This window comes from Podarcis gaigeae (genome assembly GCF_964106915.1).
Source record: "Podarcis gaigeae genome assembly, chromosome: 4".
Lineage (NCBI taxonomy): Eukaryota > Metazoa > Chordata > Lepidosauria > Squamata > Lacertidae > Podarcis > Podarcis gaigeae.
The window spans coordinates 48,062,521-48,081,623 of record NC_139677.1 but is presented as its reverse complement, the minus strand read 5'-3'; the positions used below and the strand labels follow the sequence as shown (position 1 = coordinate 48,081,623).

Below are 19,103 nucleotides of genomic sequence, written 5' to 3'. Positions count from 1 at the left end.
GTCTTGTTTTGGCAGGGACAAGATAAAAACACTTCTAGTTTAGGATCGATCCAGAGCAGCATCCGCCTATGTCCCCACTGGTCTATAATGCTGGCTGAGGATTGCCAATATCAGGCAGCAGCTATGCAGATCAGGAAAGGTTAAAGCTAAATTCACAGCAACAAGGAATTAACTGAACAAAGGAATTAACTGGACCAGTTTTCAGCTGCAGGCTAGGATGTTGCTTCATTTGCACTGGTTTCTCCTCTGAAGGATGATCTCCTAGCCTGTGGAAACATCTCCTTCAGGAAATACAACTCCTGTTCTATATGGCTATTTGCAAAAAACACAGAATGGAATTTTCAGAGGGGAAAATGATGGAGAAGTGCAATCTTTACTAACACTGGGGACGTTTGGAGAAGAGGAGCTATTGCTGCATCCAAAGCCCCACCAGCTCCTGTTGGCCAGAGCTGAATGGGAGGGCAGATTTTTGCTGTGCCAGCTGTGGACCTTAAAGCTTCTAGCACTCTATCAGGACTTTGTACTGGCTACCACAAGTGGGAGACCTGTCACTGGTAGCTTTCTGCCTACTCAGGGGGAGCACAGGCCTCCACCATAGTGAACCCCCACCTCTGGTGGTCCTCTCCACCACCAGCAGAGGTCACTGTGCAGAATCCTGTCCCCCAACCCGCACCATGCCATCCATTGGCATTGGGATTTGGGGTTGCAGCCTGGAAATTTTCTTTTCTTTTATGCTACCTCAGTTGTTAAAGGGATGCAGATGAGATTGGGCCCATATTATTATCTACTCAACTAAGAAAGGTTTATTGCTACTGCTATTAGCTATTACCCTTTCCAGAATAACCAGGGGAAGCATTAAACCTTTACTGTGGACATCTGTGTAGCCCGGGATTATTGTTTATATTATAGCTGGGCCCAAGAATATTTTTTATCATTTTATAATTCCTTCCTCATTTTCTAATTATATTTTCATGTTGTAATTAATAATTATCATCAGGTAGAATGAATGCTGAGATTAGCCCAGCAGTCTGGTAGGCTTATGGATCAATGTCTTGTAACATACTAATTGAAATTTTACCAGACAGTAAATAAACCAATGCCCTTATTTTCTTTCTTTCAACCTTCAGTTTTTAAGAAACATTTTTTAATACCAGCACAGGGTAATTCCTGAGTATAAATGGATGTTTTACCCCAAGACATTTCTAAAGTATTAGAAGACTAGAAGTCTAAACCAGATTTTAAATCCAGTGCATGATCCTCAAGCCGGATGGTTCAGAGTATTCAGAAACTGGTGAATTTGTATTGGACCAAGGTGGCCTGTACTGAGAAACAATGTGGTTAAGTGTTTTCAATGTAGAGATGAGCAGATCTTTTATTTTCCATTGCATTAGTTTTCTGTAGGTTAACACCGATCCATATTCAAGTTCAACTTGCAGAACAGACACCATTTTTGAAGTGGTGCACACACAATTTGACAGAAACTCTTAATCATGTATCCGCAGCCCATTTACAGAAAACCAACAGGCAAAGGAATGCAGAAGAAGAAGAAAATGAATATTTATACAATTGCAATTGCATGATTCAGATAACTTTTACTAGACTCTTCATGAACTGGAACATATATGCATTCAAAATGTATTTTAAAAAAGAGAGAGAAACAGGTGGGGACCAAGTCAACTTTAAAGGTGGCTAACATGAAAACTTCTGGAGCTACCCATCTCAAATTTGGCAGGGTTGATTCCCTCTGTCGGGGCTCCTATGAACCTAAATTTCATTTACCTACTTGAATATTGTGTGTGAGTCATTAAAGTGCCAGAGGACCTTTTTCTGCTTTGGGTGCAACATAACATTTGCTACCTTCTTTGGAATTTACTTCACAGAACAGTTGTGGTGATAAAATAAAAAGACTCTACATACACTCTCATGAGCTCACCAGGGAAAGGGAAAAACACAGATGTGAGGAATACAATTTCTTCTGCACACTTTAGGAATGTGTGACAGTGCTTCATTGATGTGTCCCAAGGTAGTGGTGATGATCCTGTTGTCCTGGCCTTGAATAATCCAGGTCTGCCCGAATATATGGTACATGTCTAGGCAATGTGGTTCAGAATACATTCTCGTGATATATTACCACGGTGAAGAAAATACATTACCATGGTGAAGAAAACAGCTACAGCATGTTTGTGCCTTAGAATGAATTAGTTGCATACTTCATTGCAAACCCTGACCCAGAAACATAATTTCGTGTCTCTTCTTTAGTTCTTTTAGAAAATAATTACATTTGAATCAAGACTAACAGCTGGAAACTGTTGGCTTCAAACGCATTCCTTCGCCTCTTGTTTTCTTTGCTATTCTTTATGTTTGCTCTCCTCCCCCCTGCCCAAAAGGATTCATTATTGACCTAGAAATAATGGTTCATCTGAACTGAAGCAGATTGTGACAAGCCTTTAAAATAAAATAAAAAGAAGAAACCACACAGCATTGATCAAGTATGTTTGGGGAAGATTCTTTCACCTAACACTAAATACAGAGTTTATGACAAGCCAAGCCTCAGCAGTTTGATTAGCAGACATTTCTTCTTTGCATGTGATCTGGGGTGTTGTGAAGGTCAAATCACACATTTCAAAGATGAGTTAGAATCCCTTATAAAAGACTGCCTGGGCCATACATTCAAAGGAAGCAACCGTTTGCACAGTGAAGTGTTTATTGCTTACATGACATGAAACCTAGCATGCCTCTCAGCCAAGTTGGAATCACTCCCAAACAAGCACTGCAGATTTAATCGTACTCCTGAAAGTGTTTGGTTTTGGGTTTTGTCTGAACAAATTGCTAGAGAAATGAATGCAGCCAAATTAAAAAGAGAAGTGGGTGGGGGGAGAGAACAAGTGTGGGGGTGAACTGGAAAATGGATTGATTTCAAAACTGTGAAAATTGATTTAAGTCTACTAGGGATTCAGAGGCCTCTGGGGCATATTAAAAAAAAGAAGGAGGAATGATGAAAAGGCACGACAAGCATAGCAAATGAGGATAGATTGATGGTGTCTAGAGTACAATGTATGTGGAACGAAGCTGTCTGGACTCTAGTGTGGAATAAGCAACTTTCAAAAAAAAAATCTAGAGTGAATGAAATTGCCTGTGGTGGAATGATTCTCTTTCGATTTTGAAAAGGAATGGCAATCCCACATTAGAATGACAAGTACAAGTGGGACCTGCAAAAAAAAGTTGCAGTGCAGAGTGCTCCTGTTTACTGTCCCAGTTAGTCATTCACAGACAAACCTCAGTTCCCTGTTCCCTTGCTGATTAGTCAGTCAGTATTCCACAACCACTGAACATGCTCATGGGGCTCCCACCCCACTAAACATGTTTTGTACTTCTGCAAACCTTGGCATTGCGCAAGATGATGATGCTTCCCATATCAGTTACCTATGGCTAAACAGGCAACATCACTCAGGCCTAAACATTAGAAACAGGGGAAAGGAGCGGTACCAAGATCAAAACATTGTAGTGTGGAATGCTCCTGTTCATTGTTGCAACGTATCAGCCATGCACTCTGCTCTCCCAAGATATTCTAGCCTATTCCATTCCATTTCTTCCCTCCAAGTCAAGTCAGCATTCCAAGGTGGCTGAGCATGCTCAGTGCTCATCGGGGTGCCTTTGGGGTTTCCTCTCCTTATGTCCCCCCACATAAATACTTTTTGGACTTCTTCTTCAAACCTTGGGCTTTCCCCAAGTGGGCTCATACCGTCCTTTTTTTCCAAAGGTGATGTCATTTGAGATACATAAGCAACAACACTCACTCCTATGTAGTGCAAATGGAAGGAAGGATCTAGCTAGGAATAATGGTGGGATAACAGTCTACAGTGGAATATTCTTTGATATATTTCACGCAAACTGTTAATTATGGAATTATTAGGGTTATGTTGTGGTGATATTATTGTTTTTATTCTGTGCTCTTCTTGTACCATTGGATTTAAAGACTGCTTATTTTCTGTGAATTGCTTTGGGAACCAATGTATTTGTGGGAAATGCTGCATATAAATAAAATGAATGACTTTATTTGTTGAAAGACTTGTCAAAACAGCATAAGATTATAGCATGAAGACTAGAAAGAAAGGATCTCAATTAGAATTAATGTCATTATAATTCACCACTGCCACTTCAAATGAAATGCTTCCTGCCAATCTCTATGTAAATATTTGAGTGGACGTTTTATTTATTTATTTTACACCATTTGCTACTCCAGGGTGAAGTTAAAGGTACTTTCCTTGCTTCGAATTCACTGCTGCCAGTTACTCCTGCCATTCCAACGTTCCATTATTGATTGTATCATTTTGTATTAAGTTACTATCATTATTGTAGGGGGTGTTGGTTGGTCTCAAGACATTATAGAGACAACGCTGTCACACCAGCCTAGTTATTATATTTTCATGCATAAATAAAAGCCCTCCAATCCAGGCATGGCAATTCAATTCATTCACCCCACTGTAGCGAATGAGATGCCACTATCCCTCCACACAGTGCTCTACAGCACTCGTATTTGATATTTATTCAGCACTAAATAAAGGAAGCAGGGAGCAGGTTTCGAAGAGAGGCTTGAGGAGCAAAGGGACCACGTCTCCATCGACCCATCACTCCAGAAATCCCTCCGCCGCCCGGCTGCTTGCAGCTGCCAGTCCTCCGCTTTCTCTTCGATTTGTCCTGGACCTTTGCAGCCCCCGCGGGGAGTTTGCGTCAAAAGCAAAGCAAGGGGCGCCGAACGGGGGACTAACAAGAGGCAGCTGAAGATGGCAGGTGGCCAAGAAGAACGGGCACACATCCCTAGAAAACCTAAGTTTTAAAAAACTTTTTTCCCCCGTCTGAAAACCGTTTGTTGTCATGGGCTAGAGCCCGAGGAGAAAACTCCAGAGGAAAGCTTGGAAGCGCTCGTCTTTCTGAAAAGCCTCTCGGACGCCACAAAGGCCGCAGAGAGCGAGCGACCCGCCCCACCCGCCGCCTCCTCCTCCTCCTCTCGCCCCAGGGCGAGGAATGCGCGGCGGAAGGGCTGGGGCGGGAAAAGGGGCGCGCGCTGGCCGCTGCCCGGGGCAGCCGAAAGCCTTTCCCGCCTTCTTTCCCTGGAGGGAGCCCTGCGAGTGACGTGCGCGGCGCGGCTCGACGCCGGCCCCCGTGCAGCTCCTCCCGCCTCTTGCCCAGACAGGGGGAGGGAAGAGGGGAGGAGTGATGTGCTGCTGGGGAGAGCCGGGCTGCGCGAGCCGAGAAGTGGCGACTGGAGGGAGCTGCCGCCTCCCCGCCTGCCTCGTCCGTACCTGAGCGGCAGGAGCCACAGCAGCAGCAGCAGCGAGGTCCGCTCGCTCCCCTGGCTCGGCGCTGCTAGCCGAGGCGCGCCGGCTTCCCCGCTCGCCCATGGCTTCCTCCGGCAGCGGCATGGAGGAGGTGCGCGTCTCGGTGCTGACCCCGCTCAAGCTGGTGGGGCTGGTGTGCATCTTCCTGGCGCTGTGTCTGGATCTGGGAGCCGTGCTGAGCCCGGCCTGGGTGACGGCCGACCACCAGTCTTACCTCTCCCTGTGGGAGTCCTGCGAGAAACTCAACAACCCGGAGACCTGGCGCTGCATAACTACCTTGAACAGCGGTGAGAAGGGGGGGGCACCTGCCCGGCACCTTTTCCCTGCCTTCTTCTTGACTTGAAATCCCCCCCCCTCGTTCCCTCCCCGTCCCGCGCCTCTCCCTCTGACCCCACCCATTGCAGCAGCGCCCCCCAACATCTCTTCGGGGAGGGTCCTCCCTGCTCCCCCCTCCATCCAGCCCCTAGAATAGCGTCTCCTTCCCTCATCCCCATCCGCATCTTACCCGCCACCCGCTCAGGTTAGCCTTTTCCTCCGCAGCACCGGACTTCTCCTCTGCCCCCGCTTTGCCCCCTCTTTCCTCTCCAGGATCCATCAGCGCCACCTCTTAACAGAACGCCTTTTCTTATCCTGAACACTTCTGCTTCCATAGCGGTAGCCTCGCCTTCTCAAAACGCCTCTTTTGTCCCATCATCCGGCAGGCCGTTGTTACCCACGTAGGGCATTGCTCATTGCCCTCACATTGCCTCCTGCTGCCCACCTGGACCCATCGAAACCCGCCTCTCCGTCCCTGACCACTTTTCTATCCCACCTGACTTCACACCACAGCACACCCATCCCTGCATCCTAATTTGAACCTACTCCTTTTTTCCTCCCACCTCATCTCAGATCCTCCCCAGTAGTCTTTCTCATTGCCCAAATCCAAATGCCACATTCTGCTTTAGTTGTGATCAATCCATCATACATGCCCCCAATGCCCTTCCTTCCCAGCACCCCATGAGCTGCAGTCTCAAGTCTGCCATTCCAAGTTCCAATCCTCTACCTTTCCCTCTTTCTTATGCTGAATTTATTCTTTATGTCTGCCTGCTTATTTCCCCAGCTGTCCCCCCTCCTCATAGCCCCATGTAGACAGAGAAGCAATATGTGTAAATGATGCGTCTGTGAAGCAGGCAGTTAAGGATTTACATCTACACACATACAGCATTATGCACTCCTTTTCTCTTGTCTTGGACGTCAGGATACAGCAAGGGCTAGAAAACAGGGCTAGCTTTTTCAAAGCATTTACATCATGGGATACCCTGTTGTTGTTTTTAATGAATTGGCGGATTTCGTTCATGAAAAGAGCCTCAATCCTGCATGTTGTGTTGTGAAGGTGGTTTGTGGATTATCTTGCTGTTGTTTTTAACTTCAAATCAGTATTTTACCCTATACCCAGTTCCCAAGCTGAAGCTGACAAAAAAAGTTGTGGCTTTCAGTTCATTGAATCTGTAGCCAACATAAGAAGCAACACTCTCCTGTCACTGTATTCTGACACTTTCCCTTTTCTGTTATTCCTATGCTCTCCTCCTTCTCTGTCACTGATGAGAACTTTCACTAGGCAACATATGCAGCTTTGTCTCTCAGCCTCTTCCCCCCCTCCCCCATGTACCGTATCTTGTTGGCCTTACTGGCATTTATCCTGTTTCATTTTTTTCTTTCAGTAAGCAAAATAATATCTCCCCCTAATGGAAAAATTGCCCCTTGAAATGAGCAAGATTGTTTCAAAATCATCCCTCCATCCCCATATCAAGTGGCTTGCTCAGTCTGCAAAAATCCTTTTTGTGAGAGTTGCTTCCACTGTATCACAGCTGCTTCTATAATCTCTATTGGGAACATCTACAAGTTAAACTGTAGCCTTCACTTACTAAGCCCTAAATCTGATTTTGAATCATGTATTACCCTTGTGTTTTAAGAAATTGTGCAATAAGAGATTGGTTTCCTATTGGTTTGATTGCCTGCTATGTATTTTGCTATATGCCTTTGTTTCTTTGAAAATTCTTAAAAATATTCTTGGATATCTTTGCTTCAAAACTGCAGCAGAGGTCCTTTCTTTTATTTTGTACTTTTTATCACTCCGTCAAGTAAGATTTGGTGTTGGGTGAGGTTTGCTGTCAATTGTGTCATGTAAAGTAAATCATTTTGATTTGATTTTTTAAAGAATTGCTTCTTTGCGCTGTTACCAGGGAGTCTAAACAAACTTTGTAACAGAGCTGTATTTTAAAAAAATCTCTTCTCCCCTCCCACCCCACCCCCTGAAATTTATGTAGGAATGTCAGCTTTGACTTGATGTGTCTCCTTAGCAACAGGAATCCTTTTGCCCCTTTCTCTGTCTTCTAAAATGATATCCCTTGATTGCATAAAGACTTTTCAGATGAATAGGGTGGAGGTGGGGAGTGGGGGACCAAGTTTCAGTTCAGCTGGTTTTACTTTATTTCCTTACCTTCCAAAGTATGAGGGATTAGGAAGGTTAAATAGTGCACAGATCAGCATTAGAGGACTGCTAAGCACTCTCTATTTGCATCTGACAGACATCTCCCTTTTTAGATTTTTCCTATAGAAGTGTGAGTGAGAGGAATGGGTTGCATGTGATCTGAAGGCTTGTCATTGCATTTTTGAACAATAAATGAATGGGAAGAGCAGGTATTTGTTGTTGTGCCTTCCTGAATGCCTTCCTGCTCCTTCAGGAAATTTCAAGGCTCTCCTATTCTATGAAGTCATAGACTAAGCTTTACTGATTTTTTTTTTTTGGGTTTGTTTAAAATAGTTTTCTATGTTTTACAAGCTGCTGGGAATGACTACTGAGGCTATTTTAAGCAAGACCTTTCCTTTAATTGTATCTGGGTCTAGAGTCAAGCTTTGAAAGCTTTCCTGAAATATGAGAATGTGCACTGTTTACACAGACATGCATATGCACAAATGTTTGTCCTTTGATACAAACAAATTCTGTGCACAAGCTGGCAAAAGGCCCTCATTGCATTGAGTGAGTAATGGATGGGGTCCTAAGTCTATAGTGTGATTTGTTCTACATTCACAATAGCCCTTTGTTGTTAAGAACTTAGCCTTTTTTCTTCTACATGCCTTTGTTTCTTTGAAAATTCTTTAAAAATGTAAAACAAAGTATCCCTATTCTGTCTCATTGCAGGCAAGGCTTTTAAGGTTAAAATAACTGGGATATACTGGAAATAAGCAGAAAGAGCTTCCTTTAGGAAGACTTTTTAATTATGACACCAGGGCAAAGAGCATTGTCACTGGAGAAACAGAAGGAGCCCGAGGCACAAGGCATCTCCCCCTACCGTCTTAAAACATTTGCTTCATTGTCCCTTGAAGGAGAGCACCTCAAGTGGCACAATCAAGGGCAGCCACACACCGGAGCCTGCTAAAGCATATCCAGGGTTTAATTAAAAACCTTTGTCTTAATTAGACTTTAGGTCCTGACTGCTCTCAGAGAGGGCACATTTGGTTGTATCTGCAGCAAGGAACATCCTCTGAGCAATTACCAGAAAACAGTCTCTTTGTCCAGTTTTGCTAACGGCCAGCATATCCCTTGTTAACTATATAATGTGCTATATAGCTGTAACACTAACTGAGCATCAGCATGTTTCTGCTAACACTGCTAATACCGAAGTGGGAGAGAGGGCTGTGTGTATATTTTAAATATTTCAGGAGGCATCCAGCCATATTAAATTTGCCTGATAATAAACTAGACATTCAGTTTTTCCCCATCTGTGCAGATGATTTGATAAAAAAATGCATGTTTTGATCATGGCATTTTAAAATTAGTCGGTAGATTTCAGCTAAGATCCCAGACTCCCGGACAGCCCTGTTGATTTCTCTGGAACTACATGGTAGTAAAATTGTGAAGAGTCATAGCTTGGAAGTCTTACATTGTTGTTTTGATGTAGCTTAGGCCATTTAAAATAGCAACATGGCTTATTCTTACATCAGAGCTATGTGTAAGTGCATGCATACTGTATTTTCTTATAGCATTTAACGTGTGAAGAATGTAGCCCACATGTATGGCACACTGCATTAGGTTTTCAAAACCTTTGCTGTATAATTGTATGATGCTGAATTATGCTTGACATACTATGTTGTTTATTACAGATCAGACATACTACCTTTGTAGCATTGGCAAAATTAAGTGGCACTTTGAGATATGGTATTTTTAGACAATGTGTATTTTCACTTAAGCACATACATATGCATTTATACAAAAAAAAGCGTTTTGGGAGTCTGAATCATCAAAATAATATTACACTGATAAAAACATAAACAAACATTATAAAGCTTTCTTCTTTACAGGATATTATTGTTCTCTCTGGTGAAACATGTATCATAATGTTTATACAACAGCATTCAAATGTGTTCCTTATAACTTTTGGGAATCCATAGGACTAAATACTTACTAGTTTCATCTAGGATCTTTCAATGTATTGTTAAAAATGTAATGCAAATTAATTACTTCTTTATTTTCACATTGCATTTAGAATATTGGGGATTCAAAATTCAGCCCAATCGAATTGTTATTTTAAAAGATAAAGTTGAATTGATAGCTTCTGGGGGTTTGTTCTTTGTTTTGGATGAGGAAATGAAGTGAGATCTAGCTTTACCGAAATATTGCAATATCCCATTTTAAATCTATTATCTACTAACTAACCTATGTTTTAACAGTCATAGTTTGTGTGTCTGCTTATTTTGCATGAGAGCAGCTGTTCCAAGTGGAATTGACAGCTCAAAAGCAGCTTCCTCCTGGGAATATGTAGATCATGGCTTTAACTGAGTTGATAGTGATGGATATTTGCAAATAGCTCAGCAAGACTGATAGTCACAACACACTGTTCTTCCCTGCCTTCCTGGAAATGTTTTCTTAAAACTGAAAAATAATAGCTAAGCAGAATGGAAAAAGCAATTGTTAACATAAAAAGTTTTACAGACGCCATGGCCAACAAGCTTTATAAAAGGCAAATTCATGTCTTACTCTGAAACGTAACTAGAAGATGGATTTTAAAGAAGGCTTTATTTTAAAGCTTTCCAGAATGTACCCTCTTTTCCTCAAAGGAGTAATTGGGATATATTGTATAAGAATGCAAATCTTTACAGCATCCTTGCATCTGTGGTGGAACCCCTCCCCATTTTGAACTGTTTCTACAAGTTCAAGATGCTTCCTCTGCAATCCAGGAAGGCTAATCTACATAGAGTGTGGTGCTGATAACACCAAGGTTGCAGGTTGAATCCCCTTAAGGGCCACCTGCGTATTCCTGTATTGCAGGGGTGGACTTAGATGACCCTCACGGTCCCTTCCAATTCTACGATTCTATGATTCTTCTAAATCTTTTCTTCTCTGCTGGCAAGGCATGCAGCAACTGGGGGGTGTCTAAATGGTTCTCACCAGCAGCCATACCACTAAATAGATAGTAGTTACTTTGAGGAATTAGATAGAAAATGTGCAAAATCAGATTTTAAAAAGCAAGCACATCAACATTTCTGACACTTCCAATTCAGAAATCCTTATCCAGTTCAATGGTTTGTATAGTATAGTGGTGCCTCTGGTTACGAACTTAATTTGTTCTGGAGGTCTGTTCTTAAGCTGAAACCGTTCTTATCCTGAGGCACCCTTTCACTAATGGGGCTTCCTGCTGCATGTGCACACCTCTGGTGCGCAACCTCCGCTCACATCCTGGGGCAAAGTTCGCAACCAGGAGCAGCTACTTCCGGGTTAGCGGAGCTCATAACCTGAAGCGTTCATAACCAGAAGTACCACTGTATTGTTTATTAATTTCTACAGATTTGTAGACTGCCCTTCATCACTTCAATGTGATCTCAGAGTGGTTTCCATCAATTCACATGCACATACACACAAAATAAGCAAAAAAATAAAAACAAAGTTGAAACAATGCATTTAACAAAATAGTAATAGGGTAACAGCATAAAGCATGAATGGTTATAGTAATAGGGTAACTAGTGGTTGCTGGTTAGCTCCAAAAGCCCATGTTATCTTTACCTGCCAGCAGAAGCCCATAAGAGTCTCCATTATTTGGACTTCCAGAGGAGGGGACTTCTAAAGTCAGGGGCCACACCAGAGAAAGCCCTGTCATGCACCACCATGTGGTGGACTAAGCCCATTGAAGCGACCACAAGAAGCACCTCCCTGTCAGCCACATAGCCCTAGACAGATGGCAAAGTCATGGACAAACATGAGCGACTTTAAAAGAGGATTAGACAAATTCATTGAGAACAAGGCTATCAGCAGTTACTAGCCATTACTGTATTCTATTCTTTGTCCACTGTCATAGGCATTAGGACTCTGAATACCAGATGCTGGAAACTGCAGGTGGCCAAGTGTGGCTGTACACAGGCATCCAGCCAGCCACTGTGACGACAGGATGCCGTGCCAAATAGGCATTGGCCTGATCCACCAGGCTCAACTTATGTTCTTTAAGGAAAAGGTGCATCAACACTAGTGTCGCCCACATTAAATACGTGGTTAAGGGTAATTGCATGCAGCAATGTGCGTGTTAATCACTACTTCACATGAATCTGTGCTTTGTTAATATTTCACTTGAAAATCTTTGAATCAAAGTTAGGTGTTTCGAGGGCTCCATCCCCCTCCTTGGTAACCTGCCCAGATAATGTGTGACCTGATTTTATTGATGTTCCGGACTATGACTAAAATAAAGGAACAGTGCCACCACAGCTAAAGCATTGTTCTGTTCCTTGCAAGTGTGGCAAAACCACTGTGGTTTTGTATAAGCACTGCTTATACACTTAAGTGCTGTATAAGCACTTAAAGTTGTTCTGGGTTGTGCTCATTCATTTCCAGCCGGATTATTCTGAAATGAATTAAATATGATTTGCGGGTGGCAAGATGGGGTCTAGTTTGTCCAAGCCTTGTATTTCTGCACCTCTTCCACAATCGCCCTAGTGGCCAGTTCATAAGAAGAATGTTTCTGTATGGCAAAAGTATGCCATTATTGGTATTCCATTCATTCATTTATTACATGTATCTCCAAGGAGGTAAGGGTGGCACACATGGTTCTGACCCTTCCCAATTTATCTTGACAACAACTCTGTGAGGTAGGTTAGGCTGAGAGTGAGTGGCCCAAAGTCACCCAGTGAGCTTCATGGCTGAGTGGGGACTTGAAACCTGTCCAGCACTTTAACCCCTGTCTAGGAATGAAAAGGTCAGTGCATGTTCCTATGCTCCATAGGGTCACATCACCAGCACTATAGCAATGTTTCACCAGTGCCATGTATTTCCTTATGTAATCATCACCATCAATGCCTGTACTTGCCTCTAGTCAAAGAAGAGCTAGAGTCAGGTCCACTTGAAATCTTTGTGCATCTTGCAAGGTAGTCCTATGGGTGTCTATGTAAGCCAAATGTGGATTGCTTCCAGGAAAGTCTATATATAGGATTGCACTTCTAGGAAAGGTTGCTCATTTGCCTTTAGCATTGTGTGCCAACACAATATCAGGAAAGAAACACAGCAACCCATGTTTCTTTGATTATGATCTAGTTGTGAGTCTGCACATTATCACTTGGTCCTGTGAAGAGACACTAACACACACAGGAATGGGATGTCAGGGAGCAGCTTCCACAGCTTACCAACTGCCTCTTCGCAAACAGAGCAACAGACACATGTGCTTTAAGATCTCTCAGAAAAAGAACATAAGTGAGCCCCAACCCCAATCCAATAAAATCCCTATTGGTCAGTTTTTAGAGGATAGAGCAGCTGTGCTGGTTACCTTGATCAACTTATGGTGAAAAGGCTACACACCCATCTTGTGTTTTAGACACAACAGGAATAAATGCAGACTGACAGGCAGTGGCTCTTCCACGTTTCAAATGAGCATTTTTCCAGCCCTATGTGAAGATGCCAGGGATAGGCTTGGGCCTTCCACTGAGTTATCGCCCCTTTCTCTGTATCTCTCATAACTCTTCTAGATCTTTCTGGGAAGTTTGTGCTTGGACCATATCATGTATAATCCAACTGTTGTATTCAGTTTTGTTTTATTCTAAGCATGGAAGAAATCTTCAGTGAAGTGTATCCTAAACTAATTTATCTTGCTGTTACTGCTTTTGTATATTGCAGCATTTAAAATTTTAATGCCTGCTTCTCCTTTAAATATTTTTAATTGGGCTTCCGGAATTTAAAGGATGCTTTTACTGCTAGTGATAATATAAGTAGTCTAAATATTTTATGAGGTTTATATTTAGAATCAAGTGGACTGTAACCTTGACTCATACTCAGTTGCAAAAGATGCAGTAGGATTCATATTCATAATCAGTGGGAGGAGGTAGGTGCTAGCTTATGGAATATTGACTTCTTCAGTTAATATAAGGCAGTGTTTTTTCCTAGAAAAATAGATGCTGGTACTCAACATGAAATTGTTACAATAAGTGCCACACTTTTTAACAACAACAACAAGGTGCTAGTACTCTGTACCCTTGAATTCCCCTGAAAAAAGCACTTATATAAGGAATAGTAATTTATTGGATCACTGTCAAAATAAGAAACAGTAACAGGTGGCATTCCACAGGAGCCCCTTCAGTTTAGTGCTGTCATCATATCACTACTGACTCTGATGGAGAAATGGAGAGTATAGAAAGTTAGGATACAAACCAGCCAAAGTTAGCACTTTATTTCAGTGGAAAAGTGAGCTCACACGGCCAGCTCTCTTCCATTGGAATCAATGAGAATGACCACTTGCTGAACCGTTCTCCAAGTTTGCCGTGCTAGAGAACTAGAGAGAACTGCAAATGCTACAGAGCACAAGATAACAATATTTTATGGTAGAGAATTCTATAGTTTAACTTTCTCTCACTACCCAGCTTCATTGGATGACCCCAAGTTCTAGCACTATGTGACAGGGAGAAAAACATACCTTTGTCCACATTCTTCAACACCATGAATAATTTCTACACCTTTATCATATGTCCCCTTAATTAAATAAGAAGTTCCAAACGTTGCAACCATTAATCAAAAGGGAACTGCTCCAGCCTCCTGATAGTATCGACTGCTGTCCCCCTTCACTTTTTCTAGTTCTACAATATTATGTTTAGGATGAGGTGACCAGAACAGTACATGGTATTTGAGGTGTGATCATACCATAGATTTGTATAAATGCATTGCAATACAGGCAGTTTTATTTTTAATCCTTTCTTTAATGATCCCTAATATGGAATTAACCATTTTCACAGAAGCTGTGTGCTTGGTTATCATTTTCACTGAGCTATCTACCACAACTCCAAGACTCCTTTCCTAGTCAGTCACTGCCAGTTCAGATCCCATCAGTGTATTTTTTGTCCCAGTGTGCGTCAGTTTATATTTCTATTAATGTGTGTTTGCTATGTTATTGTCCATTTACCTGGTTTGGATAAAACCTTTTGGTGCTCTTTCCAATCCCCTTTTGTCCCCGTCCCCCCCGAATAATTCAGTATTGTCAATAAACTCATCCACCTCACTGCTCACCCCTAACTAAAAGTCATTAATGAGCAAGTTAAACCCAATATAGACCCTTGGGGAATCCAACTTATTACACCTTACCTTGTGAGAACTATCCATTTATTCCTTCTGTCTGCTTCCTGTTCTTTAATCCATTTCCAGTCTATAAGAGGACCTGTTCTCTTATCCCCATGGCTAAGTTTACTCATAAGTCTTTGGTGAGGGGCTTTGCCAAAAGTGTATGGCCAACTGATCCGGTAACTTTCTCAAGATTCAGCTCTCTAGTTTGTGAGGTTAGTGTGTGCAAAGAGGATATATCCATGCATTGTATCTATTGTACACAGTTCAAATGCCACTTTGGTTATGATGCTTGGTTTGCCCGATGCCTAGTTATGACACTTGGAAATAAATAAAATGTTATTTAAGACAAGTAAAAATAAAATTTTGACAGAAACTATTTATGTTGAATATTTTGAAATGTGGCTACGGTTGATTTTCAAGAGCAGTAACTATGAAAATAGAGGCACAGTAACAAGAAAAAGAAGCAGCAAATTGGGGGGGGGGAGAGGAAGAGCTGGAGGGCAGACAAACACAACACATGAAATCAATGAGATAAAACTAAATAGCTGAAAGAGATCATGGAAGTTACTAAGGCATGAATAAAGTTGACCCAAAATGCCTTCATTCAGTGCAATGATAGGAAAACTTGTCTATGGAATTGATACTCCCCACAGTTATAAGGGCCAAACTAGATGTGATATTAAATGTGGCTTTGCATTTAATATGCAGGGTTTTGTTTTTTGTTTTTAAAGCAAATCACATCTGCTGGGGACAAAAGTCATCATTAATGAGTTTGCATCAGGCATGGTATTTGCATTGTTGCTAATGCAGTGTTTTCTCCCTATACAAATACCCAGTTCAGAGGAGATGTTTTCCTCAGTCCCATATCACTGGTGGAAAGGCAGGAGCAACATAGTGTGACAGCCAAAGACAGCTGACAAAGAATAGAATTGAGGGGTTTAAGGTAGGGCTACAGTGATCCACGGGACGCAGGTGGCGCTGTGGGTTAAAGCCTCAGCGCCTAGGACTTGCCGATGGAAAGGTCGGCGGTTCGAATCCCTGCGGCGGGGTGCACTCCCGCTGCTCGGTCCCAGCGCCTGCCAACCTAGCAGTTCGAAAGCACCCCCAGGTGCAAGTAGATAAATAGGGACCGCTTACCAGCGGGAAGGTAAACGGCGTTTCCGTGTGCGGCTCTGGCTCACCAGAGCAGCGATGTCACGCTGGCCACGTGACCCGGAAGTGTCTCCGGACAGCGCTGGCCCCTGGCCTCTTGAGTGAGATGGGCGCACAACCCCAGAGTCTGGCAAGACTGGCCCGTACGGGCAGGGGTACCTTTACCTTTACCTTTACCTTTACCTTTACAGTGATCCACACCTTCAGTATTCTTATTGGCTGAGTCTGGGGAAAGATATTGGGCTTTGGCTATCAAAGAAAATAGGTTGCTTAAAGTTGGCTCCCAAATAAAAAGTGCCTTTTCCTCCACAAATTATTATGCTGCCTCAACAGACTCCCATAGGAACACACAAGGCAGCAGTGAAAATAATGCATGCTGTGTCGCTTGAAGTTTCCAAACTTTTATATAATGGTTTGGGTTTTCTTGATTTGTTCCTTCTGTACTGTAGTTTAGGAGAAACATAGTGTCCCACCCCACTTTCTGAGAACAAAGAGTGGCTCAGATTTTAAGGTATTTACATAGTACAGTTGTGTGTTTTTACTTTGGGTATATTAATATGGTTTTATTGTCAGCCTTCTCTTAAATGACAGTCATCTAGTTACTTTCAGCTTTTTGTCTAAGGAGGTGATTGGTAGAGGGCAGTAACAAAGAGGTCAGAAGGAGGCATTGTTATTATTGTTTCATTTTATACCCCCCTTCCTCCTAAAGGAGCTGTGGAAAGTGGAGGTTTCTATTGTCTGTGTAGAAGTGCACAAAGAAGTAAGAAACAACAGCATGAATGTTTAAATTCTAATAACACTCTAATACAGAAGTAGAGTGTGAGGTGAAAGGTAGGATATTGTGATATTTTGCTTAGATTAAACTGATTTGTTGTGGAAGTTCAATATAGCATGGAGGTTTATTGAACGCACTCCAGCAGCTTACCTATGGTTTGTTTACTGCCAGCATAATGGGAAGTCATGTACTGTTTGCTTACAAACCTTGGCTATTCTTACTATGACTTAGCATTGCATGTAAATCCAGCATCGTTCCTTAAACATAAACTACTCCACCTCACCAAAGTACAAAGGCACAAGGCAAGAGCAGCTGGGAAACAAATCAAAGTTTGGAGAAACAATCCATGAATGTCTGAGGGAGCAACTAATGGTTAACTTGTCTTAGTGTTCTGTGTGAACCAGGCCTTTTTGTTTTGCACTTGGAGAATCTAATCTTACAAAACAAGACATCACAATAGGGAATCCCTGAGGTTGTTATAGCCACCAGCATCACGATGAATACTCTTTTATCCTGTTAAGGAGAGAATGGGCAACTGTTTTACTGACATGAGGTGGATATAGTGGCATGAGAAAGGGAAAGAAGGTTTGAAATTGTGGTACAAGGGGATGAAATATTTCCTTTCTTCCTTTCCCCAAATACTGACCTTGCTCAGGAAATTTGATTACCCTTCTGCAAGCATGATAATAAATTGGTTGCACATCATGTGAAACATTCTTTTAATTTTACTGTTCTACTTTAAGTTGTTGTAATTCAGTCTCTGAAGATGGTGATACTATTTTATACCTGTATGATGTCATTCAGGAGAATTGCAGGCAGTGCAATTTTGCAGGGGAACATTTCTTCAGTGGTGGTGGTGAATTATTTTCAAGGATACCACAGTATTTTCTGAGCCTGCCTTTATTCAGACTATCCTGGCTACACTTCTAACTAGAAAAATAATGATTGTTCATTGACACTGTCACAAAAAAAAGATACTTTCGCCTCTCCCAATTTATCCCGTGTAAGTGGAGTGCACAATGGGAAGACAGATATTGCATAAAACAAAATGGGAGTGAGAAAACTGTGGCCTTCCATAAGAATATAAGAAGAGCTTGCTGGATCTGACTATTGGCCCATTAGTCCAAATCCCGTTCCCATAATGGCTGACCAGATGCCTATGGGAAACCCACAAGCAGGACCTAAGCATAACAGCACTCTTCCCTCCTGTGGTTTCCAGCCATTGGTATTCAGAAGCATACAGCCTCTGACAGTGAAGGTTGGGCTTGTAGCCAGTGACAACCGTATCCTCCATGATTTGTCTAATCCTCTTTTAAAGCCATTCAAGCTGATGGCCATCACAGTCCAGATGTTGTTGGCCTCTAACTTCCATCACCCCAACCTTTGGCCATGCTAGTTCTCCATTTCTCGGCTTAAAGCATTAGTGGCTATCCAAAAGAGTTAACGAGGTTTGCATCAGTTTTTTGAAATAGCTGCCATAGATCATCATGTCTTATTTTCAGTTCCATATTGGGGGGGGGGGGGCATTTTCTCATTATAGGAAAGAACAGAAGCATCATAAGTACACTTTCATTGAAGTTATGTTTCTTAGTGTTATTATACTTTAGATTCAACCACTTAGTGTGAAAATGTATTTACCCAAGAAATCATCTTCTGCTGAAACATAGATCAATAGAAATAGTTCTAAAAATTATATTTTGGTCTGGTACTAAAGCAGCATTACATTTTAAATTGCAAAGGTTTGTGTACTCTAGTGTGCTGGAAAGTCTGACAAGTGATGTAATAACTACTATGTTCAACTGTGAAAATCACACTGGGTAGTGATGTACAGAATCAGGCTGTGACTGCATTTTAAAATAGATCAGATCTATGTAAGTCATCACCCCCTTTTTTTAATCAGCAAAATATTTTCTTCACATAACCGGCAGATATATTTTTTAAAGTCACTGGCAATGGAATCCTATGCATGTGTAATTTCCCATTGGGTTCAGTGGGGCTTACTGAGAGGTCAGGATTCCAGCCCAAATACTAATTTCCTGGATGATCTTACCATATGTTGGTGTTTGGGTAAACTATTTCCCTGCACAAAAACTAAGGGGGAAAGTCATCTCAGAAAAGTCCCTTCATTTGTTAAACACAATGTCTCCCCCCAATTAAAGGGGCAGTAGGTCCATGCAGCAGTACCTGCACCTTAGGGATGGATTGCTCCCTGTCTGAGAAGTGAAAGCCTATATATGTAAAGATCCAAACATGTAGACATGAAGTGGGGAAC

The 19,103-nt window shown here is 42.1% G+C and overlaps 1 protein-coding gene across 1 annotated transcript in view; it reads left to right on the top strand.

Moving 5' to 3' along the window:
• The first annotated feature begins 5,019 nt into the window (after nt 1-5,019).
• TMEM47 (transmembrane protein 47) overlaps nt 5,020-19,103 on the top strand; it is a 28,026-nt gene continuing 13,942 nt past the window's right edge. The window contains exon 1 of the mRNA XM_083734630.1: nt 5,020-5,626. Coding sequence (XP_083590756.1) covers nt 5,401-5,626 — 226 coding nt within the window. The 5' untranslated portion in view covers nt 5,020-5,400. The remainder of the gene's footprint in view (nt 5,627-19,103) is intronic.